This window comes from Bombina bombina, chromosome 6 (genome assembly GCF_027579735.1).
Source record: "Bombina bombina isolate aBomBom1 chromosome 6, aBomBom1.pri, whole genome shotgun sequence".
In the NCBI taxonomy this organism is placed as follows: domain Eukaryota; kingdom Metazoa; phylum Chordata; class Amphibia; order Anura; family Bombinatoridae; genus Bombina; species Bombina bombina.
Window position 1 is genome coordinate 717,280,856 of NC_069504.1, and position 24,849 is coordinate 717,305,704.

The 24,849-nt window shown below is 39.2% G+C and overlaps 1 protein-coding gene across 1 annotated transcript in view; it reads right to left on the reverse strand.

The window, feature by feature from the left end:
* The window catches only part of ATP13A1 (ATPase 13A1), a gene marked incomplete in the record, with an annotated part of 348,893 nt that overhangs the window by 298,069 nt on the left and 25,975 nt on the right, over positions 1-24,849 (reverse strand). Inside the window, 6 exon segments of the mRNA XM_053717905.1 lie at positions 6,041-6,096; positions 6,537-6,666; positions 13,349-13,455; positions 15,257-15,326; positions 17,625-17,780; positions 20,943-21,015. Coding sequence (XP_053573880.1) covers positions 6,041-6,096; positions 6,537-6,666; positions 13,349-13,455; positions 15,257-15,326; positions 17,625-17,780; positions 20,943-21,015 — 592 coding nt within the window.

A 24,849-nucleotide genomic window follows, 5' to 3' on the forward strand; every position in this document is an offset into this window, starting at 1 on the left:
TCATTACTTCTGGGATACCAATACCAAAGCAAAAGTACACGGATGACGGGAGGGATAGGCAGACTCTTTATACAGAAGGAACCACTGCCTGAAGAACCTTTCTCCCAAAAATAGCCTCCGATGAAGCAAAGGTGTCAAACTTGTAAAATTTGGAAAAAGTATGAAGCGAAGACCAAGTTGCAGCCTTGCAAATCTGTTCAACAGAGGCCTCATTCTTGAAGGCCCAAGTGGAAGCCTCAGCTCTAGTAGAATGAGCTGTAATTCTTTCAGGGGGCTGCTGTCCAGCAGTCTCATAAGCTAAACGAATTATGCTACGAAGCCAAAAAGAAAGAGAGGTAGCGGAAGCTTTTTGACCTCTCCTCTGCCCAGAGTAAATGACAAACAGAGAAGACGTTTGTCGGAATTCCTTAGTTGCCTGCAAGTAAAATTTTAGAGCCCGGACTACATCCAGGTTGTGCAGAAGACGTTCCTTCTTTGAAGAAGGATTTGGGCATAAAGAAGGAACAACAATCTCTTGATTGATATTCCTGTTAGTAACTACCTTAGGTAAGAACCCAGGTTTAGTACGCAGGACTACCTTATCCGAATGAAAAATCAAATAAGGAGAATCACAATGTAAGGCTGATAATTCAGAGACTCTTCGAGCCGAGGAAATAGCCATTAAAAATAGAACTTTCCAAGATAACAACTTTATATCAATGGAATGAAGGGGTTCAAACGGAACGCCCTGTAAAACATTAAGAACAAGGTTTAAACTCCATGGTGGAGCAACAGTTTTAAACACAGGCTTAATCCTGGCCAAAGCCTGACAAAAAGCCTGGACGTCAGGAACTTCTGACAGACGTTTGTGTAACAGAATGGACAGAGCTGAGATCTGTCCCTTTAATGAACTAGCAGAAAAACCCTTTTCTAAACCTTCTTGTAGAAAAGACAATATCCTAGGAATCCTAACCTTACTCCAAGAGTAACCTTTGGATTCACACCAATGTAGGTATTTACGCCATATCTTATGGTAAATCTTTCTGTTAACAGGTTTCCTAGTCTGTATTAAGGTACTAATAACTGACTCAGAAAACCCACGTCTTGATAAAATTAAGCGTTCAATTTCCAAGCAGTCAGCTTCAGAGAAGTTAGATTTTGATGTTTGAAGGGACCCTGTATCAGAAGGTCCTGTTTCAGAGGTAGAGACCAAGGCGGACAGGATGACATGTCCACCAGGTCTGCATACCAAGTCCTGCGTGGCCACGCAGGTGCTATTAGAATCACTGATGCTCTCTCTTGTTTGATTCTGGCTATCAATCGAGGAAGCAACGGGAAGGGTGGAAACACGTAAGCCATCCTGAAGTCCCAAGGTGCTGTCAGAGCATCTATCAGGACTGCTCCTGGATCCCTGGATCTGGACCCGTAACGAGGAAGCTTGGCGTTCTGTCGAGACGCCATGAGATCTATCTCTGGTTTGCCCCAACGTCGAAGTATTTGGGCAAAGACCTCCGGATGAAGTTCCCACTCCCCCGGATGAAAAGTCTGACGACTTAAGAAATCCGCCTCCCAGTTCTCCACTCCCGGGATGTGGATTGCTGACAGGTGGCAAGAGTGAGACTCTGCCCAGCGAATTATCTTTGATACTTCCATCATAGCTAGGGAGCTTCTTGTCCCTCCCTGATGGTTGATGTAAGCTACAGTCGTGATGTTGTCCGACTGAAACCTGATGAACCCCCGAGTTGTCAACTGGGGCCAAGCCAGGAGGGCATTGAGAACTGCTCTCAATTCCAGAATGTTTATTGGCAGGAGACTCTCCTCCTGACTCCATAGTCCCTGAGCCTTCAGGGAATTCCAGACGGCACCCCAACCTAGAAGGCTGGCGTCTGTTGTTACAATTGTCCAGTCTGGTCTGCTGAATGGCATCCCCCTGGACAGGTGTGGCCGAGAAAGCCACCATAGAAGAGAATTTCTGGTCTCTTGATCCAGATTCAGAGAAGGGGATAAGTCTGAGTAATCCCCATTCCACTGACCTAGCATGCACAGTTGCAGTGGTCTGAGGTGTAAGCGTGCAAAGGGTACTATGTCCATTGCCGCTACCATTAAGCCGATTACCTCCATACATTGAGCCACTGACGGGTGTTGAATGGAATGAAGAGTGCGGCAAGCACTTTGAAGTCTTGATAGCCTGTCCTCTGTCAGGTAAATCTTCATTTCTACAGAATCTATAAGAGTCCCCAGGAAGGGAACTCTTGTGAGTGGAACGAGTGAACTTTCTTTTCGTTCACCTTCCATCCATGTGACCTTAGAAATGCCAGCACTAACTCTGTATGAGATTTGGCAGTTTGAAAGCTTGAAGCTTGTATCAGAATGTCGTCTAGGTATGGAGCTACCGAGATTCCCCGCGGTCTTAGTACCGCCAGAAGAGCACCCAGAACCTTTGTGAAGATTCTTGGCGCTGTAGCCAATCCGAATGGAAGAGCCACAAACTGGTAATGCCTGTCTAGGAAGGCAAACCTTAGGTACCGGTAATGATCTTTGTGAATCGGTATGTGCAGGTAAGCATCTTTTAAATCTACAGTGGTCATGTACTGACCCTCTTGGATCATAGGTAAAATTGTCCGAATAGTCTCCATCTTGAACGATGGAACTCTTAGGAATTTGTTTAGGATCTTTAAGTCCAGGATTGGTCTGAAAGTTCCCTCTTTTTTGGGAACCACAAACAGATTTGAGTAAAACCCCTGTCCCTGTTCCGATCGTGGAACTGGATGGATTACTCCCATTAACAAGAGCTCTTGTACGCAGCGTAGAAAAGCCTCTTTCTTTGTCTGGATTGTTGACAATCTTGACAGATGAAATCTCTCTCTTGGAGGAGAGTATTTGAAGTCCAGAAGGTATCCCTGAGATATTATCTCTAGCGCCCAGGGATCCTGAACATCTCTTGCCCAAGCCTGGGCGAAGAGAGAAAGTCTGCCCCCCACTAGATCCGATCCCGGATCGGGGGCCCTCAATTCATGCTGTTTTGGGGGCTGCAGCAGGTTTCCTAGTCTGCTTGCCCTTGTTCCAGGACTGGTTAGGTTTCCAGCCTTGTCTGTAGCGAGCAACAGCTCCTTCCTGTTTTGGTGCAGAGGAAGTTGATGCTGCTCCTGCTTTGAAATTACGAAAGGAACGAAAACTAGACTGTCTAGTCTTGGCTTTGGCTTTGTCCTGAGGCAGGGCATGGCCTTTACCTCCTGTAATGTCAGCGATAATCTCTTTCAACCCGGGCCCGAATAAGGTCTGCCCTTTGAAAGGTATATTAAGCAATTAAAACTTAGAAGTAACATCAGCTGACCAGGATTTTAGCCACAGCGCCCTGCGTGCCTGAATGGCGAATCCTGAATTCTTCGCCGTAAGTTTAGTAAGATGTACTACGGCCTCCGAAATTAATGAATTAGCTAGTTTAAGGACTCTAAGCCTGTCCGTAATGTCGTCCAGAGTAGCTGAACCAATGTTCTCTTCCAGAGACTCAATCCAGAATGCCGCTGCAGCCGTGATCGGCGCAATGCATGCAAGGGGTTGCAATATAAAACCTTGTTGAACAAACATTTTCTTAAGGTAACCCTCTAACTTTTTATCCATTGGATCTGAAAAAGCACAGCTATCCTCCACCGGGATAGTGGTACGCTTAGCTAAAGTAGAAACTGCTCCCTCCACCTTAGGGACCGTTTGCCATAAGTCCCTTGTGGTGGCGTCTATTGGAAACATTTTTCTAAATATCGGAGGGGGTGAGAACGGCACACCGGGTCTATCCCACTCCTTAGTAACAATTTCAGTAAGTCTCTTAGGTATAGGAAAAACCTCAGTACTCGTCGGTACCGCAAAATATTTATCCAACCTACACATTTTCTCTGGTATTGCAACTGTGTTACAATCATTCAGAGCCGCTAACACCTCCCCTAGTAATACACGGAGGTTTTCCAGTTTAAATTTAAAATTTGAAATATCTGAATCCAGTCTGTTTGGATCAGAACCGTCACCCACAGAATGAAGTTCTCCGTCCTCATGTTCTGCCACCTGTGACGCAGTGTCTGACATGGCCCTAATATTATCAGCGCACTCTGTTCTCACCCCAGAGTGATCACGCTTACCTTTTAGTTCTGGTAATTTAGCCAAAACCTCAGTCATAACAGTAGCCATATCCTGTAATGTGATTTGTAATGGCCGCCCAGCTGTACTCGGCGCTACAATATCACGCACCTCCCTCTGAGCGGGAGATGTAGGTACTGACACGTGAGGCGAGTTAGTCGGCATAACTCTCCCCTCGTTGTTTGGTGAAATTTGTTCAATTTGTACAGATTGATTTTTATTTAAAGTAGCATCAATACAGTTAGTACATAAATTTCTATTGGGCTCCACTTTGGCATTGCAACAAATGACACAGGTATCATCTTCTGAATCAGACATGTTTAACACACTAGCAAATAAACTTGCAACTTGGAAATACAATTCAAATAGAATAATATTAAAACGTACTGTGCCTTTAAGAAGCACAGAAGATCTATGACAGTTAAAAATTAATAAATTGAAACAGTTATAGCCTCAATCCTTGTAAACAACACAACTTTAGCAAAGGTTTAATCCCATTAGCAAAGATAACAATTTCTGAAAGCAGGAAACAAATTACAGAATAAAAGTTTTTATTTCAGTCAAACTATAATTCTCACAGCTCTGCTGAGAGAAATTACCTCCCTCAAAATAAGTTTTGAAGACCCCTGAGCTCTGTAGAGATGAACCAGATCATGCAGGGAATACAATGAGTTGCTGACTGAAATATTTGATGCATAGTAAAAGCGCCCCTCCCCCACACACACAGCAGTGAGGGAGAACAGAAACTGACAGAAAAAACAGATTTAAGCAACTGCCAAGTGGAAAAATGGTGCCCAAACATTTATTCACTCAGTACCTCAGCAAATGAAAACGATTTTACATTCCAGCAAAAACGTTAAACATAATCTCTAGTTATTAAACAGCTTTATGTCCTTCTTACAGTGTAATTCTAGTGAAGTACCATTCTCCCAGAATACTGAAGTGTAAAGTATACATACATGACATTATATCGGTATGGCAGGATTTTCTCATCAATTCCATTGTCAGAAAATAAAAACTGCTACATACCTCTATGCAGATTCATCTGCCCGCTGTCCCCTGATCTGAAGTTTACCTCACTCCTCAGATGGCCGAGAACAGCAATATGATCTTAACTACTCCGGCTAAAATCATAGCAAAACTCTGGTAGATTCTTCCTCAAACTCTGCCAGAGAGGTAATAACACACTCCGGTGCTATTTTAAAATAACAAACTTTTGATTGAAGATATAAAACTAAGTATAATCACCATAGTCCTCTCACACGACCTATCTAGTTGCTGGGTGCAAGAGAATGACTGGGAGTGACGTAGAGGGGAGGAGCTATATGCAGCTCTGCTGGGTGAATCCTCTTGCACTTCCTGTAGGGGAGCAGTTAATATCCCAGAAGTAATGATGACCCGTGGACTGATCACACTTAACAGAAGAAATGGCTGTTTTTATTTTGTCCCTCCCTCTCTAGTGACTCTTGCGTGGAATCTTGGGTATCGCTATCCCATATGTCACTAGCTCATGGACTCTTGCCAATTACATGAAAGAAAACAATTTATGGAAGAACTTGCCTGATAAATTAATTTCTTTCATATTGGCAAGAGTCCATGAGGCCCACCCTTTTTATGGTGGTTATGATTTTTTTTGTATAAAGCACAATTATTTCCAAATTACTTTGTTGATGCTTTTTACTCCTTTCTTTATCACCCCACTACTTGGCTATTCGTTAAACTGAATTGTAAGTGTGGTGAGGGGTGTATTTATAGGCATTTTGAGGTTTGGGAAATTTTGCCCTTACTGGTAGGATTGTATATCCCATACGTCACTAGCTCATGGACTCTTGCCAATATGAAAGAAATGAATTTATCAGGCAAGTTCTTACATAAATTATGTTTTTTGTTTTTTCGTTACAAGAGATAATTTCATCATGCAATATTAGCTCACCTGAGAAGTGTTAAATCCTGTTCTTAAGACATACGCCACACACCCATTATCAAGAGCTGTAGAGAGAAGCACAAATTCAAGTTTAAGAAAGAAAAAAAAATAAGTTGGCACATAAGGTCATACTTTTCCCAAAGTATTGTTGTAAAGCATGTGTAATGCAATTCAGGGAATGAGAAAATTGACTGCACCATCAAACCCAAGAAATCTTAATATAAAAGAAAATTTTGCAGTACAGTGGAGTTTGAGATTTAGATTTGACAGTTACTGCTAGGAATAAGCAATCTTTTTTTTTGCAATAAATTCATCTATGTGCATCTCAATTTTGACCAAAACATCCCTTTAACTTTTTGGTTTCAAAGCATTGCTATGGTAATGTTCTACATATAACCAAAGAAAAACACATGTTACGCGAGTTAACATATTTAATTGGTGGCTTGGTGCAATTGTCTACCTCTTATATTTTTCATGTGACAAAAAAAAAAAAAAATGTACCCACGTTTTAGCCCACTTGTCGCCTTCTGAGGAGGTGTATGCTGCACAACTTTGGTACCTCCAAAGATAACATGAAGTTTGGAATCAAAATTTACATCCAGTACATGTTCAGGATCCAAATCTTCAATTGGCTCCTGTACAGAAATTAAAATACACAACACACGGCTATATGAATTAATAGGTAAGAAATATTCTATGGCAATGAATATCTGCATCAACCACATGTAGCATAAATATAACCACGTATAAGACTTAAGAATACAACTTCTTTGTGGCCACTTACAGAAAACGGCTACTGTCCCAAAGGGTTGAACATATGCAAATAAAATGGATACACACTGGGTGCATTCTACAGTTTTGTTAGCTGCTGAAAGCAGTGGCCGATCGCAGCATCTGGCTTTTTTCTGAGTCAGATTTCTTCTTGTGAGAATACAACACACTAAGATTTATCCAAATTAGAACTTAGTGTGTTGCACTTTCACAAGAAGAAATGCAGCTCAGAACAGATGTGAGCGCTGCAAGCAGCTGCCTTCTTCCGCATTCAGCGGATAACAAAACTGACAAACGCACATGCCTAACAGAAACCATTGCGATATGTATTATTCATAATTTTAAAAAAGGATTTTACCTTTTATTTTATAATTTTTAACTTTATTTGTGCAGTGTCCATTAGCTTGATGGCATAAATCGTCTAGAGAAAGTTGAGCTAGTTTACTATTCAGATAACGCTAGAAAGGCAGCAAGTCTATTTGGCTCATGCTCAGAAAAGTCAAAATACCACTTATGTTCCAAAAATGTTTTTCCTTTGCAAGAAAACAAGTTGCTTGTTTTATTAAAGGAGCACTGTTTCTCATCCCTTTAAACACTAGCTTGCTAAGAGCTATATTTGGAATATTTGTGTTAAAAAATGTTATTTTCTTCCATAGTTCTTAAATATATTTTTATTAAAAATATAATAAAAAAAAGTTGAGTAAGTTTGACATAACTTCTGTGTAAGTCACTTTTATATAAAGAAAGGCCTGATCGTCCATAAAAACAGAAGATGTTTCTATCTATTAGGGAACAAGACCGAAAGCACGAGGATCAATAAAAAGCACACTTCACTAAGAATGTCTTTTTTTGTTTACTTAGTAATTAGTAACATAGTTACTCAAAATTTCCACTCTTTACTAGCCATTGGCGAGTGAAAATGTAGTGGTGGCGAGTAAAAGTTAGTGAGTGAAAAACCACCAAGTTGATGTTGCTAACTGCTATGCACTTATTTTTTGTTAATTTTTTACTGTATGTAGCATTATTTAAATTTATGGTATAAAATTAAAAATATTAAAAATTGCTGCACAATAATGTGTTTCACAATGGCTAAACATATGCAAAAGAGGGGGTGGAGTAGTGGGTGTGGTGTGGGCAGGTAGTGGGTAGGATCAAAAGTGGCGAGTAACATTTTGGCCTGGCTAGTAGCTTACAACCTGAAATTTTGAGCCCCGACATAGTAGATAAGGTTGAAAAAGGACTGAAGTCCATCGAGTTCAACCTATACAAATCTAAAATACTTACAAAAACCTCCAGTTAAGCTTAAATAAACCACACTAAAAGGCGACCCATTTAATACTAGCAATCATATCCATGAATTTTGTTTATATACAGAAATGTATCCAGACTATTTTTAAATGTATCTAGGCTATTGGCATTCACTACCTCCTTTGGTAATGAGTTCTACAATTTTATTGCTCTTACAGTGAAAAAACGTTTCTGTTGCAGGAGATTAAATCTCCTTTCCTCCAACCTTAAATTGTGACCTCTTGTCAGAAACAATTTTCTTGGAATAAACAGAGCTTCTGCCATCTCTGAATATGGGCATTGAATATATTTATATAAAGTAATCATGTCACCCCTCTCAAGCGCCTTTTTTTCTAAAGAAAACAGACCCAGTTTGGCTAGCCTCTCCTCATAGGTTCATTTCTCCAATCCCCTTATTAGCTTTGTGGCCCTTCTCTGAACTTTTTCTAGTTCAGCAATATCTTTTTTTTCGATCGGTCCCCAGAACTGCACTCCATACTCAAGGTGAGGTCTTACCAGGGCTTTATATAGTGACAGAATTATGCTTTCCTCCCTTGAATCAATGCTAGTATCTTATTAGCCTTTGAAGCCGCTGCCCTGCATTGTGCACCCATCTTTAGCTTGTTATCTATTACTACTCCCAAATCCCTTTCCTCCTCTGTTTGGCTAAGTCTTGTCCCATTTAAAAATAAGTTGCCTGCTTATTTTTACTTCCAAAATGTAGAACCTTGCATTTTTCCGTATTAAATCTCATTTTCCATTTACTTGCCCATACTTCTAATTTTTGCAGATCCTTTTGTAATGAAAGTTCATCCTGCTCTGACCTAATTACCTTACTTAACTTAGTATCATCTGCAAAAATAGAGATGTCGCTATTTAATCCTTGCTCCAATTCATTTATAAAAATATTATAAACAACAGGGCCTAGTACTGATCCCTGGGGGACTCCACTGATTACCTTTGTCCAATCTGAGTATGATCCATTTACTACTACTCGTTGCTCACTATATTTTATCCAGTTATTTTTCCATGAGTTAACATTTTCAGCTATTCCCAGTCCCTTAATTTTTTGCATTAATCTCTCATGTGGCACTGTATCAAACGCCTTTGCAAAATCCAAGTATATCACATCAACTGATTCCACTTTATCTATATTTTTACTTACTTCCTCATAGAATCTAATTAGATTAGTTTGACATGATCTATTTCTCCTAAAACCATGCTGATTAGATCTCAATCTTGTTTACACAAATATGCTCGTCAATATAATCCCTTATAATCCATTCAAATATCTTCCCCACTATTAATGTCAGACTAACTGGTCTATAGCTTCCTGGATCAACCCTGCTTCCCTTTTTGAAGAGTGGCCCCACATCAGCTTTACGTCAATCCTGGGGTACCATGCCTGAGGATAATGAGTCTTGAAAAATTAAGAGCAGAGGTTTGTCTATAACGTGCTAAGTTCCCTTAACACCCTTGGGTATATTCCATCTGGGCCTGGAGTTTTATTTACCTTAATATTATCCATTTTTTCCTGATGTCCTCTAAACATAACCCAGTTAATGGTATGGGCTGGCATGTTCTATTTTGTTCCAAAATATCATCCAATGGTTCCTCTCTTGTGTATACTGAAGATAAAAACTGGTTTAGTACCTCAGCCTTCTCCCTGTCATTATTTATCATGCTACCCTCCACGCATTTTAATGTACCCATATTATCCTTCTTAGATTTTTTGCTATTTATGTACTTAAAGAACCTTTTAGGGTTAGACTCAGAATCCTTTGCAATTCATTTTTAATTTTTGGCTAATTTGATTGCTTTTTTGCATGCATTGTTATATTCCTTATAAATATTGTATGTTGAGCCTGTACTATTTTCTTTGAATAATTTAAATGCCCTACGTTTTTTCCTAATTTCTCTTAACACATTTTTATTTATCCACAACGGCTTTGATTTTTTATTTTTATAACCATATGGTATTTGTTGATATGTATATTTATTTAATAAAGTTTTAAATATTATCCATTTATCCTCTGTATTTTTATTAGAGAATACATTGTCCCAACTTATATTATTTAATGATTTCCTTAAATCTTTGAATTTTGCTTTTTTTGAAGTTAAAAGTTTTAGTTAAACCTTTAAGACACTGCATATGAAAAGAGATTTTAAATGTGACCATGTTATGATCACTGTTACCCAAATTTTATTTGACTTCTATGTTTGATATTATATCTGTATTGTTTGATAGCACTAAATCCAGTATAGCTTTACTCCTAGTTGGCTCCTCTATTAATTGTGACAAGAAGTTATCCCTGAGAACATTTAAAAATCTATCCCCCTTAGCTGAATTATTAGTTTCATTGTCCCAGTTTAATCAAGGTAGTTAAAATCTCCCATAATTACAGCACTGTTATTAGCAGCCTTACCTATTTGCATTAGTAGTTGAGTTTCCTCCGGGTCACTAATGTTAGGGGGCTTGTAGCATGTTCCTAGTAATATTTTTTTAGGATTTTTCCCCCCACTCTTTATTTCAACCCACAGGGTCTCTACACTGTCACTTGCATCATAAATATCTTCCATTATTGTAGGTTTAAGGTTAGGTTTAATATACATGCAGATTCCTCCACCCCTTTTATTATTCCTGTCCCTCCTAAATAAATTATACCCCTCTAAGTTAACTGCCCAGTCATGTGAATCATCCCACCAAGTTTAAGTTATACTGATATCATAGTCCTCGTCTGCAACTAAGAGCATCAGCTCCCCCATTTTACCCATCATGCTTCTTGCATTTGTTGTCATACATTTAATTTTCATGTGCTTTCCTCTATATTTTCTAATGTGACATTTCTTAAGTAATTCCTTCCTTGAGATATTAAGGTAGTGACATATTCACAGAATGATCTCTCTGTTCTATTGTGTTCTAACTGACCCCCCCCCCCATTTGCCTAGTTTAAAAAGTTCTCTAAACGTGCTACCATCCTTTCCCCCAACACACCAGCACCCATGTCATTCAGGTGCAATCCATCCTTACTGTACAAATTGTACTCTAATGAAAAATCAGCCCAGTGCTCTAAAAAGTCAAACCCCTCATTTTTACATCATGATTTTAACCATGAATTAACAGACCTTAGCTCCTTCTGCCTGACTGAGTTAGCACACGGCACTGGTAATATCTCAGAAAATATTACTTTGGAGGTCCTTGCTTTAAGCTTGCTACCTAACTCCCTGAAGTCATTTTTTAGGACTCTCCATCTCCCGCCGATTCCTTCATTATTACCAATATGCACCATGACTGCAGGATCAGACCCACATCCCTCTAAAAATCTATCAATATGCTCCACAAAATGCCTAACAAGAACCCCTGGAAGACAGCAAACTGTTCTATTTAAAGGGTCTGGCTGACAAATTGCCCTATCAACCTTCCTAATAATAGAGTCTCCTACCACCAACATCTGCCTCAGGCCCTGACTTGTATGCCCCTCTTCCATGACTGAAGGACTGCCCACCATAGTATGCTGCTCTTCCACAACTAAATGACTGTTCACTATACTAGGCAAACCAGCCCTCTCCGACACTGCCACCCCTGAACTGATATCCCCAACATCTTCACTTAATCTGGCAAATCTATTGGGGTGTACCAGCTCAGAACTGACCTGTCTCTTCCGCTTACCTTTACTTCGCCCTCTAACTGTGACCCAGCTACATCCTGGAGTCTCCTCATCTGAATCATCCCCATTCCCCCTGCTAGAACCATTAACAACCAGCTCAGTCCTATCCATTTCCCTTTCAAGTATCTGAATTTAATTTATTTAAACATTTCTGATCCATGGTCCTTTGTAATGAAGGAAAATGTATACGTCAATGCAAGCCATATTTTAAATACTCTTTCTGTATTAACTGTAAATCAAATACCCATCACACATTAAAAAGCATAAAATCATACCAAAGTGTTTTTTACCACATAAAATGTTATAGTGGCCCTATCATTAATCCTTGTTTATCTATAAGATTATAGTAGAAGAATGACGGTACAACCAACTTTACATCCATTTCCGATTATTAAAGGGATATGAAACCAAATTTTTCTTTCATGATTCAGACAGAGCATGCAGTTTTAAAATGTAATCCTATTAATTTTTATTTGTTCTCTTGGCATCTTTACTTTAAAAAGCAGTAATGCAAGCTTAGGAGTCGGCCCATTTTTGGTTCAGCACCTGGGTAGCGCTTGCTAATTGGTGGCTAAATGTAAGAAAAATTGGATTAGTGGAGTAAATTAGAAAGTTGATTAAAATTGCATGCTGTATCTGAATCACGAAAGAAAGAAAAAGTGTGGGTTCCATATCCCTTTAACGTGTGCTAGTAAGACAATGACCAATGCACAGCTGTCTTGCTTCCTGATATTTTGATTAAGCAGAAGAAAAATTAAATTTGTGAACTTGCTTTACAATTGGAAAAAATGTGTATAAAACTTTGTCATTTTATTTGCATGCAAATAAACATATTTTTTTTATGTTAATATGTTCTTTTGAACGCACAATTTACATACTATGCCGACTGAAGGCTAATTTATGAATCCATGATCTTTTGAGTAGCCCTTCCTCATACGTCTAACAAGTAGAGCATAATAAGAAAGGCTTGCCAGCTAAATAACATAGGATCTCATTCTCTGTCTCATTAAAAGGGATATGAAACCCAAAAACATCCTTTTGTGATTCAGTCAGACCACACCATTTAAAAAAAAAAAGTTTACAATCACTTGTATTATCAAATTTGCTTTGTCCCCATGATATTCTGTGTTGAAGAGATACCCAAGTAGGCATCTGAAGCACTATATGGCAGGAAATAGCGCTGCCCTCTAGTGCTCTTGCATATGAATAACATTCTTACAGAACTGCTGCTGTATAGTGCTTCAGAAATTGGCCGGTTCCTAAACTTTACGTCCCTGCTTTTAAACAAAGATACCAAGTGAAGAAGAAAAATTATAGAAGTAAATTAGAAAGTTATTTAAAAACGCATGCTCTATCGGAATCATGAAAGAAAATGTCTGGGTGTCATAACTTTATTGAAGAACTCTTAAAAATCATCTAGTCTATTTTTCCCACCAAATTGCAATAATGCACATCCATCATAAGAAACTTGAAATAATAAACAAGTGTATTGCATTTAAAAAAATATTAGAATAAACATTTCCATTTTTTGCGTCTCCAAGAGATCATTCCAGAATTTTTTTTTCTATTGTTTTCTAAGAACAAACCTCACCTTCATCTGAGGCACAGATTCCCCAGTCAGCATTGCTTCATCCACTATACAACGCCCACGAAGAAGCAGCACATCACAAGGAACCAAGTTCTCATTGACTGATCGACCTGTGATATGATAGGAACAACACACTATTGGAGGTAGCTCTTTTAATCATAAGTAATAAGGACATTTTTCTGTTAAAATCTTTGACACATTGACATTTGTTTGAAACAGGCAATTATAGTAAAAAAAAAGTATATGATTCAATTTGTTAGAGCATGTAATTTTAAAAAATAGCTACCCTGCAAATCTATGTGTTTAACACCTGGAACCCAGCAATGCCGGTAGCGAAGCTGATTGGCTAAGTGGCAGTTTTCAATCGTTAACAGCAATGCTAATTGGCTCCCAAGTGGTACTTTAAATATATGTTTAGCCCATTGGGGGGGGGGGGAGGGAGATAAATGCATTACATTACAAGGTCGCTATTTTCTACTCTATTATAATGGTCCCTTAAAATGGATGGAAATAACCTCTATTTTTAAACAGTATAGAATTATGACATTTTTTGTAGAAGAAAAAAAAAAAAAGTCCAATGAAGAAACCAGCAAATTAGCACAAAGAAATTAGGATGAGGGGGAAAAAATGTCATTGCACATTCTAGTGAAAAAATATACTGCTCTATTTTGTTTCATCAGATTATTTTTCAACAAAATATCTCCCATTACCATGTGTTTAACTCCATTTAATATGGTAAATGGATATTAAAGGGACATAATACTCATATGCTAAATCACTTGAAACTGATGCAGTTTAACTGTAAAAAGCTGACAGAGATGCTCAGGTGATATTTTCCTATGTAAAAAAGGAAGATATTTTACCTCACAATTTCCTAAGCTCAGCAGAGTAAGTTCTGTGTAAAAAGTTATACTTAGCTGCTGCTCAGCTGCAGGTAAAAAAATAAAAAAAAATAAAAAATAAAAAAATGAAGAAATGAACAGCAGCCAATCAGCATCAACAGTGCTGAGGTCATGCACTCTTACTGTGATCTCATGAGATTTCACTTAAAGTGACACTGAACCCAATTTTTTTCTTTCGTGATTCAGACAGATCATGCAATTTTAAGCAACTTTCTAATTTACCTATATTATCATTTTGTCTTCGTTCTCTTGCTATCTTTATTTGAAAAAAGAAGGCATCTAAGTTTTTTGTTTGGTTCAGACTCAGGACAGCACGTTTTTATTGGTGGATGAATTTATCCACCAATCAGCAAGGACAACCCAGGTAGCTCACCAAAAATGGGCCGGCATCTAAACTTACATTCTTTCATTTCAAATAAAGATACCAAGAGAATAAAGAAAAACAAAACAAAAGAGAAAAAAGAAAAACAAACCCTTTTTTCCCCTCTCATATTTCGTTATGCTAATTTGCTGTATCTTCATTGCACTCTTTTTCTACCAAAATGTCACATATACCGTTTAAAAATAAAGGTTATTTCCATCCATTTTAAAGGGCCATTATAGTAGAGTAGAAAATATTAGCAACCTTGCAATGCATTTAGTCCCCACCAATGGGTTAAACACATAGTTAAAGTACCACTTGGGAGTCAATGAATTAAAAAATTACTGGACGCCAGATAGGGCATGCAACAATTAGAGGAAGCCAGATTCGTCACCGCTCTGCTAAAGAGAGGAGGATATGCAGGCAGAGGATCAGCGGTATTTTTACCATAACCCAGTGGAAAATATTTTAAAAACTAAGCGTCTTTCAAAATGTTCATGAATTAAAATGCCCCTGTTTTAAAGATTACTTTTATATACTGCCCAGTAATTTGTTAAAGTTTACAATCACTTTAAAGATAAAACAATATTTTAATTTTTTTAAACATATTCCTTTTACATCAGAATGTGAAATATTCTTCATGATTACCTATGGATACAATATCTCCTGCAACAATTTCATCGCTGGAAATTGGCCTCCATTTACGATTCCTGTAAACCTAGGACAGCAGATATAAATGATACATACTAGTTATATACAAAATTTAATAAAAAGTGGTTAAATGTAGATTAGTCTGACGGCAACTAGGGAGAAAAAAAAAAACAGAATTTATGCTTACCTGATAAATTACTTTCTCTTGTGGTGTATCCAGTCCACAGATTCATCCTTTACTTGTGGGATATTCTCCTTCCCAACAGGAAGTGGCAAAGAGCACACAGCAGAGCTGTCCATATAGCTCCCCCTCTAGCTCCACCCCCCAGTCATTCGACCGAAGTTTAGGAAGAAAAAGGAGAAACCATAGGGTGCAGTGGTGACTGCAGTTTAAAAATAAAAACCACCTGTCTTAAAATGACAGGGCGGGCCGTGGACTGGATACACCACAAGAGAAAGTAATTTATCAGGTAAGCATAAATTCTGTTTTCTCTTGTAAGGTGTATCCAGTACACAGATTCATCCTTTACTTGTGGGATACCAATACCAAAGCTTTAGGACACGGATGAAGGGAGGGAACAAGACAGGTACCTTAAACAGAAGGCACCACTGCTTGCAAAACCTTTCTCCCAAAAATAGCCTCCGAAGAAGCAAAAGTATTGAATTTGTAAAATTTGGAAAAAGTATGCAGCGAAGACCAAGTCGCTGCCTTACAAATCTGTTCAACAGAAGCCTCATTTTTAAAAGCCCATGTGGAAGCCACTGCTCTGGTAGAATGAGCAGTAATTGTTTCAGGAGGCTGCTGGCCAGCAGTCTCATAGGCCAAACGGATGATGCTTTTCAGCCAAAAGGAAAGAGGTAGCGGTCGCCTTCTGACCTCTCCTCTTACCAGAATAGATAACAAACAAAGAAGTTGTTTGTCTGAAATCCTTAGTTGCTTGTAAATAGAACTTTAAAGCACGAACCACATCAAGATTGTGTAACAGACGTTCCTTCTTTGACGAAGGATTAGGACACAGAGAAGGAACAACAATTTCCTGGTTAATATTCTTATTAGACACAACCTTAGGAAGAAAACCAGGTTTGGTACGCAAAACTACCTTATCTGCATGGAACACCATGTAAGGTGAATCACACTGTAAAGCAGATAACTCCGAAACTCTTCGGGCAGAAGAGATAGCTACCAAAACCAAAACTTTCCAAGATAACAGTTTAATATCTATGGAATGTAAAGGTTCAAACGGAACCCCTTGCAGAACGGAAAGAACTAAATTCAGACTCCATGGCGGAGCCACAGGTCTATAAACAGGCTTGATTCTGACTAAAGCCTGACTAAGCGCTTGAACGTCTGGTACCTTTGCCAGACGTTTGTGTAAAAGAATAGACAAAGCAGATATCTGCCCCTTTAAGGAACTAGCTTTGTGGGGAAAAAAGCTTCTTATAGGCCCTCACACTGCAGCAGGACCCTCCATGTGAAACAGCCTGAAGTTCTAGTCAATCTAACTGCGCATCTGAGGCGCAAAATTAGGCCCCTCCCACCTTACTCCGGTGCTGTGAGGCCTAAACAAACACTCCTAAGTGTTTTAATAATAGCCATGTGGGTAACAACCCCTGAAAGAAACCCAAAGTAACCTTCAAAGTGTCTCAAAAAACACCGTTTGCCATTAAGTAGTGTCAACCAGCATAAATTAGCCCTGTTGTGTAAGCTTGCAATTCCATACTTAGTCTCTGAATACAGCTTACCCTTCCCTCATGGGGATATTAACAGTCTTTTCTAGCATTATAACAGTCTTGTCTAGAAATAAATGACTGAACATACCTCATTGCAGCCTAACCTGCAAACTGTTCCCCCCAACTGAAATTTTCTTGTACTCCTCAGTCCTTTGTGGGAACAGCAGTGGATTTTAGTTACAACATGCTAAAATCATCTTCCTCCCTGCAGAAATCTTCATCTCCTTTCTGCTAGAGAGTAAATAGTACACACCTGTACCATTTAAAATAACAAACTTTTGCTTGTAGAAAATAAAAACTACAATTCTAACACCACATTCACTTTACCCTTCCGATTGCTTAGAGCCGGCAAAGAGAATGACTGGGGGGTGGAGCTAGAGGGGGAGCTATATGGACAGCTCTGCTGTGTGCTCTCTTTGCCACTTCCTGTTGGGAAGGAGAATATCCCACAAGTAAAGGATGAATCCGTGCACTGGATACACCTTACAAGAGAAAAGTTATTTATGCACATTGATCAATTCTTTTTCTACAGTATAAGTCAAAGTTATACATAAACTGTGTGCATCAATGTAGAATATGCTTTTATGCAAGGAATATTTTTTTTAATTAGCAAATTGTTTATGATCCCTCTCACCTGGATCATGTATGGTTTGTTACCCATCTTCCTGATTTCTGACAGATTCCTCATCTGCTGCTGAACTAGGGAGGCTTCAAACGCCACAAGCATGAAAAGGGTGAAGACACTGTAATACCAATACTCATCCAGGCACCAGAGCCCCACACAGAAAACCTACAGATAGCACAATTAGTTATTAAACGTACAGTAAATAAGTTAAGATTTTAATAAAAACAATATTGCCCATAACTAAAATATTACAGTCTCCTTGTAGGGCACGTAATGGACACTGTACAAATGGAGTTTAAAATAAGAAATGAACGGTAAAATCATTTAAAAATGATGAATACATATTGCAATTATTTATATTAAAAAGTCCATAATAAAAGCCCCAGATTTCTACACCAATAAATTAAAATCATTATATTTAATAGAATGAATTTAACGAGTGCTAATAGTACCATAAAAGTTCCCTCAAAGTTTGAAAAAATAGTCCCAAAACGATACTCTGTAAAACGCCTATAAAAATGGGCGTTTTTTTTCCCCCCTCTCTGCCCATGTCCAATCAGCATTGCCTTGCAGATCAGACAAGAGAGCAGTAACTCAACAGCACGCTGACAGAGTTCGCACTGACACGCTAGCAGAGCTTGTGTAAATGTTGCTAGGGGCAACCAGTTGATCTGCTAGCTAGTCAGTTTAGGTATTTAGGCAGTCTGCTGTACCCAGATCCATTTTACTATCCAAATAGCAGCAGTATCAAAATGAAAATATAGCAGCTATTAAATTAAGTAAAAGCGTCCTGCATTGGTGATATAGCGTTCTGCATGAAAAAAAGCTAAGTTCACCGAGTGAAATAATTTAAAACGGTCTTTGGTTTTTGAGCTTGCCAGAAGCTCAAAGACCATTTAAATTATTTCACTCAGTGAACTTAGCTCCTTTCATGTAGAACACTATCAGCAATGCAGGACGCTTCAAAGGTTGCCATAGCAACCATTACCGATAGCTCCCTAGTGAATGCGAGCAGAGGGGCCAGATCTTTCACTACGCTGCAAGGAGCTGAGGAAACACCGGCTGTGCAGGCTTCAACTTACATGTCAGTAGTGCGACCAATAGAATAATTGGAAGCTGAATAGGAGATTTCAGTGGGCAGTGGAATCATACATTTGTAAGTAAATTATCTTTAAAACAGCAAATTACTTCTAATACATGTATATTAGTAAATTGTTAATCTGGTCATCAACTTTTTATTAACCCCCAAATAAAAAACTATTATAATGGCCCTTTAAAGGAACAGTCTACCATAGAATTGTTTTTGTTTTAAAAGATAGATAATCCCTTTATTACCCATTCCCCAGTTTTGCATAACCAACACCGTTATAATAATACTTTTTACCTCTGTGATTACCTTGTATCTAAGAACCTTCTTCCAGCCCCCTGATCACATGACTGTGACTGTTTATTATCTATTGTCTTAAATTTAGCATTGTGTTGTGCTAAATCTTCACTAACCCCCTGTGCCTGAACACAGTGTTATCTATATGGCCCACTGTACTTTCTGTCTCTTTGTGTTGAAAAGAGATTTAAAAAGCCTGTGATAAGAGGCAGCCCTCAAAGGCTTAGAAATTAGCATATGAGCCTACCTATGTTTAGTTTAAACTAAGAATACTAAGAGAAAAAAGCAAATTTGATGATAAAAGGTAAATTGGAAAGTTGACTAAAATAAAAAGTCCTACCTGAATAATGAAAGTTTAATTTATACTAGACTGTCCCTTTAAGTATAACCTACTGCTCAGTGCTTTTTTATTACAATGTAACAGACTATTTAACATCCGCTTAAAAGGGACAGTAAAGTAAAAAAATAAACTTTCATAAATCTGATAGAGCAAACAATTTCCAACAACTGTCCAATTTCTTCTATTATAAAAGTTACTTCATTCTCTTGGTATCCTTTGTTGAAAAGTATACCTAGGTAGGCTCAGAAGCAGTGGTGCACCACTGGAAACTAGCTGCTGATTAATTACTGCACATATATGTCTCGTCATTCACTCACCCGATGCGTTCAGCTAGCTCCCAGTAGAGCATTACTGCTCCTTCAACAAAGGATACCAAGTGAACAAAACAAATAAGGTAATAGAAGTAATCACACAAACCAAGCAGGATGCTCCAGCAGAGAGTATAGCCGGGGTGGGCTTCTGCACTAACACATGCAGCTAGTGGAAAAAACTGGGTGCACACGTAGGGAGAACGTCCCTGCTCAGGTGTAACAAATCGATAGTTGCAGATGAGATCCCAGCACTCCAAAAAGGATAAAAGCACAGTTCTTTAACCAAATATTTAAACAAGGAATGAATGAGATCAACACCTCCACAGCATCACAACGGATCTGATGCTGTTGGGGTGTTGATCCACTTCATTCCTTGTTTTATTATTGGCTACAGATTATACTTTGTATGGTTTTAATATTTGGATAAAGGACTATGCTTTTATTTATTGACGTGCCGGGATCTTGTTTGCAACTGTAAACAGTAGAAGTAAACTGTAAAGTTATTTATGCTCTGTCTGAATCATGAAACAATTTTGGGTTCCATGTCCCTTTAACACTATGGTATTTTAAAACACAGATTTAAAGGGGCACTAAAGTCAAAATTAAACTTTTGTGATTTAAATAGAACATTTAGTTTTAAGAGACGCTATTTATAAATCCCATTATTTCAAATCTCATTTAACTGGAAACTAAATGACCACACCAAGAATTCATACTTGAAGAGAACTTATGCTGTAAACTTGTTTTTCCCTTAATGTATTTCAATGACTTGTTATACCAGCTGCAGAGTATAAAATGTATGAGAAATTGCACTTTCAAGTTTGTGTATATGAAATCATAACCTATTAAAATGTGTTGAGCTTGCAGTTAAAAATCAGATATTTTATCACTTTGTGTACACACACTTGCTTCCTTATCATATAACAGTCTGTAAACCAAAGCCCAATACTTAGAGAGAACAATAGAAAATTTTAGTTTTATTACGTACCTCTCTTGCACCTCAGAGCAGAAGGACAGGTTATAGAGCAGCGGTCTTTAGAAACACAGGGCATCAAGTTCCATATGGAGCTTGAGAAATATACCCCTAAGAGTGTAATTTCATCTGCTGGCTTTGTTTATATAGCTTGTCAATAGCTAAATCAGCTATTTTAAAATGTCGAAATAAGGGTAAAGGAGCTACTTGTAAAACATTTAATATACTCCAGCAGGTAAAATGGATTACTGGGAACAAAATAAACATTTTGGGCAAACAGTTACTTTAATTAAAGAAAACACTGGGATAATTAATTTACCTGAAAAACAAAGAAGGGTGCAATAGCGCGCTCCTTGAAAAGATGTAAGAAATCAGGAACTACCATTTCTGCCCTGAAAAAAAGATAATTATTTGTTTAGATTTCACACCAAGCTTGGGAACATTTATATAAAAAGATAATTCACTTTATCGTTAACTATAGTCTTTGAGAAGGTTTAACTCAAAATCATGTTACACAATTACATAGATTTAAATAAATTATTTAAAAAAGGCTCAGTATAAAATTACAAAGTAAACTCATCACCAGCAGGCGCTCTAAGGGCTCGATTTATCAATCTACGGCGGACAGGAGCGTACATATGCACCCCTGTCTGCCGCAGTTCGCCTCTGGCGGAATTTTACATTGCACGCGAGTGCTATTTTGCGCTCGCATGCAATGCCCCCCCCCCCTGCCTGAGCACAGCCAATTACACGCGGGCAGGAGCTGTCAATCTCCCCCAGTTGGACGAGACCAGGGAGATTGAAATTCTCCACCTAAGAGGTGGAGAAGGAGCAGTCTGAAGGAAGAAGGCAGATGAAGCCTTTGAAAAATCGATCCCTAAGTGTTCTTATCTTCCCACCTTCACCACCAAGAGAGACAATTGACTATTCATTTGAAATAGGTAAAGTTCATTTTTCACATGAGTGTCAATTCTCCCTTTAGGATGCCACTATAAGGAATGGAGTGGGACTATTTGAAGCACCAATATCAGTTTTGGCTTTAGTTAGAAAGGCATGAGACCCTGCCTTTGTATGAGAAGTATTCCCTCGTTTAAATAAGATCCACCAACATAAATAAGATTTATTGTATGTGGCATATTTAATAGTATCACATTTAAAGGGACAGTCAACACCAGAATGTTTGTTGTTTACAAAGATAGTTAATCCCTTTATTACCCATTCCTAAGTTTTGCATAACCAACACAGTTATAATAATTTGTTTACCACTGTGATTACCTTGTATCTAAGCCTCTGCAGACTGCCCCCTTATTTCCGTTCTTTTGACAGATTTGCATTTTAGCCAATCAGTGCTCACTCCACGGTAAAACGTGTATTATTATAACTGTGTTGGTTATGCAAAACTGATTAATCTCCTGGTTAATGTTCCAATCTGAAACCACTTTAGGGAGAAACCCTAACTTAGTATGCAAAACTACCTTATACGAAATGAAAAATAAGGTAAGGAGACTCATACTGTAATGCAGACAGCTCTGAAACTCTTTGAGCAGATGAAATAGCAACAAGAAACAAAACTTTCCAAGATAACAACTTAATAGCTAAGGAATGCATCGGCTCAAACGGAGCCTGTTGAAGAACTAGGTTAAGACTCCAGGGAGGAGTAACCGGCTTAAACACAGGCCTGATCCTGACCAAGGCCTGGCAAAACAATTCCACGTCTGGGATATCTGCCAGACGCTTATGTAACAAAATAGACAAGGCAGATATTTGACTCTTTAGGGAGCTTGTCGATAAACCTTTCTCCAGACCCTCTTGGAGAAAAGACAAAATTCTAGGAATCCAAACTCTACTCCAAGAGTAGCCTTTGGATTCACACCAATACAGGTATTTACGCCATATCTTATGGTAAATCCTTCTAGTCACCGGCTTACGAGCCTGAATCATGGTCTCTATGACAGATTCTGAAAATCCACGCTTAGATAAAATTAAGCGTTCAATTTCCAAGCAGTCAGCTTCAGAGAAACTAGATTTGGATGTAGGAAGGGCCCTTGAAATAGAAAGTCCTTTCTCAACGGAAGTCTCCAAGGTGGAAGAAATTACATCTCCACCAGGTCCGCATACCAAATCCTGTGGGGCCACGCCGGTACAATGAGGATCACCGATGCCCTCTCCTGCTTGATTCGAGCAATGACCCGAGGAAGAAGAGCGGAGGAAATAGGTATGTTAGACTGATATTCCAGGGAACCGCCAGAGCGTCTATCAGTACAGCCTAAAGGTCCCTTGACCTACCTTGGGAGCTTGGCATTCTGCCGCAATGCCATGAAGTCCAGTTCCGGCTGTCCCCATTTGAGAATCAGGCTGGAAAACCCTTCCGGATGGAGTTCCCACTCCCCCGGTTGAAAAGTCTGTCTGCTCAGAAAATCTGCCTCCCAGCTGTCTACTCCTGGGATGTGGATCACCGACAGACAACAGTTGGGGGTCTCCGCCCACTGAATTATCTTGGCTACCTCTGACATGGCCAAGGAACTCAGTTTCCCCCTGATGGCTGATGTAAGCCACTGAAGTTATGTTGTCCGACTGAAACGTGATAAACCGAGCCAAGGCTAACTGAGGCCAGGTTAGAAGAGCATTGAAGATAGCTCTCAGTTCCAGAATGTTTATGGGTAGAACAGACTCCGACGAGTCCATGTTCCCTGAGCCTTTAGAGAGCCCCAGACTGCTCCCCATCCCAGAAGGCTGGCGCCTGTTGTCACAATCACACAAGAGGGTCTGCAAAAGCAGACAACCACCAAAGAAGAGAATCCCTTGTCTCCTGCTACAGTTGTAATCACGGCGACAGATCCGCATGATCTCTGTTCCACTGTCTGAGCATGCTTAAATGCAGAGGTCTGAGGTGGAAACGGGCGAACGGGATGATGTCCATTGCCGCTACCATCAGACCAATTACCTCCATGCACTGAGCCACTGATAGCCGAGGAGAAGACAGAAGCGCTAGGCAAGAATTGAAAATCTTTGATTTCCTGACTTCTGTCAGAATTTTTTTTATTAATAAGGAATCCATTATGGCTCCCAAGAGAATTACCCGTGTAGTTGGAACTAAGGAACTCTTTTCTAAATTCACCTTCCATCAGTGAGATCGCAGGAAAGATAACATTTCCGTGTGGGATCTTGCTTGTTGAAAGGATGGTGCCTGAACCAGAATGTCGTCCAGATAAGGCGCCACTGCAATGCCCCGTAATCGGAGCACCGCCAACTGGAATCCCAGAACCTTTGAGAAAATTCTGGGAGCTGTGGCAAGACCGAAAGGAAGAGCCACAAACTGGAAGTGCTTGTCTAGAAATGCAAACCTCAGAAACTTGTGAAGGTCCCTGTGGATGGGAACATGCAAGTACGCGTCCTTTAAATCTACCGTTGTCATAAATTGACCCTCTTACTTAAACCAAAGGAAGAATGAAACGAAGAGTTTCCATCATCTTGAAGGACGGCACTGAGGAATTTGTTTAGACTCTTGAGATCTAAAATTGGTCTGAAGGTTCCCTCTTTTTTGGGAACCACAAACAGATTGGAGTAAAACCCCAGACCCCGTTCCTGCATTGGGACAGGAACTATGACTCCCAGGTCAGAGAGGTCCCGAACACAGTGTAAGAACGCCTCTCTTTATCTGGTCTACAGATAATATTGAAAGCAGAAACCTGCCCCTGGGAGGAAAGGTCTTGAACTCTTGTTTGTATCCCTGGGACACTATGTCCACCTGTCAGGGGTCCTGAACATCTCTCTTTTTTTATGGAGGCTTGGACTATTCCTGCTTGGAAAAGGGAGAGGAAGGCTTTCCCTTGAAATTTCGAAAGGAACGAAAATTACTCTGACGTCCTTTCTGGTTATTTATCTTATCCTGAGGGAGGAAATGGCCCTTTCCTCCCGTAATGTCAGAAATTATTTCCATCAAATACGGCCCAAACAAGGTCTTTCCCTTGTAAGAAATCGCCAAAAGTTTAGATTTAGATGACACATCCGCAGACCAAGATTTTAGCCATAAAGCTCTGCAGGTCAGTACAGCAAAACCAGAAATCTTAGCTCCCAGCTTAACAACCTGTAGGGAAGCATCTGTGATAAAGGAGTTGGCCAACTTAAGGGCCTTTATCCTATCCTGGATTTCTTCGAGAGGAGTGTCTGTCCGAATAGAATCAGTATGCTGCCGCACTAGTGACAGTAGCAAAACAAACCGCTTT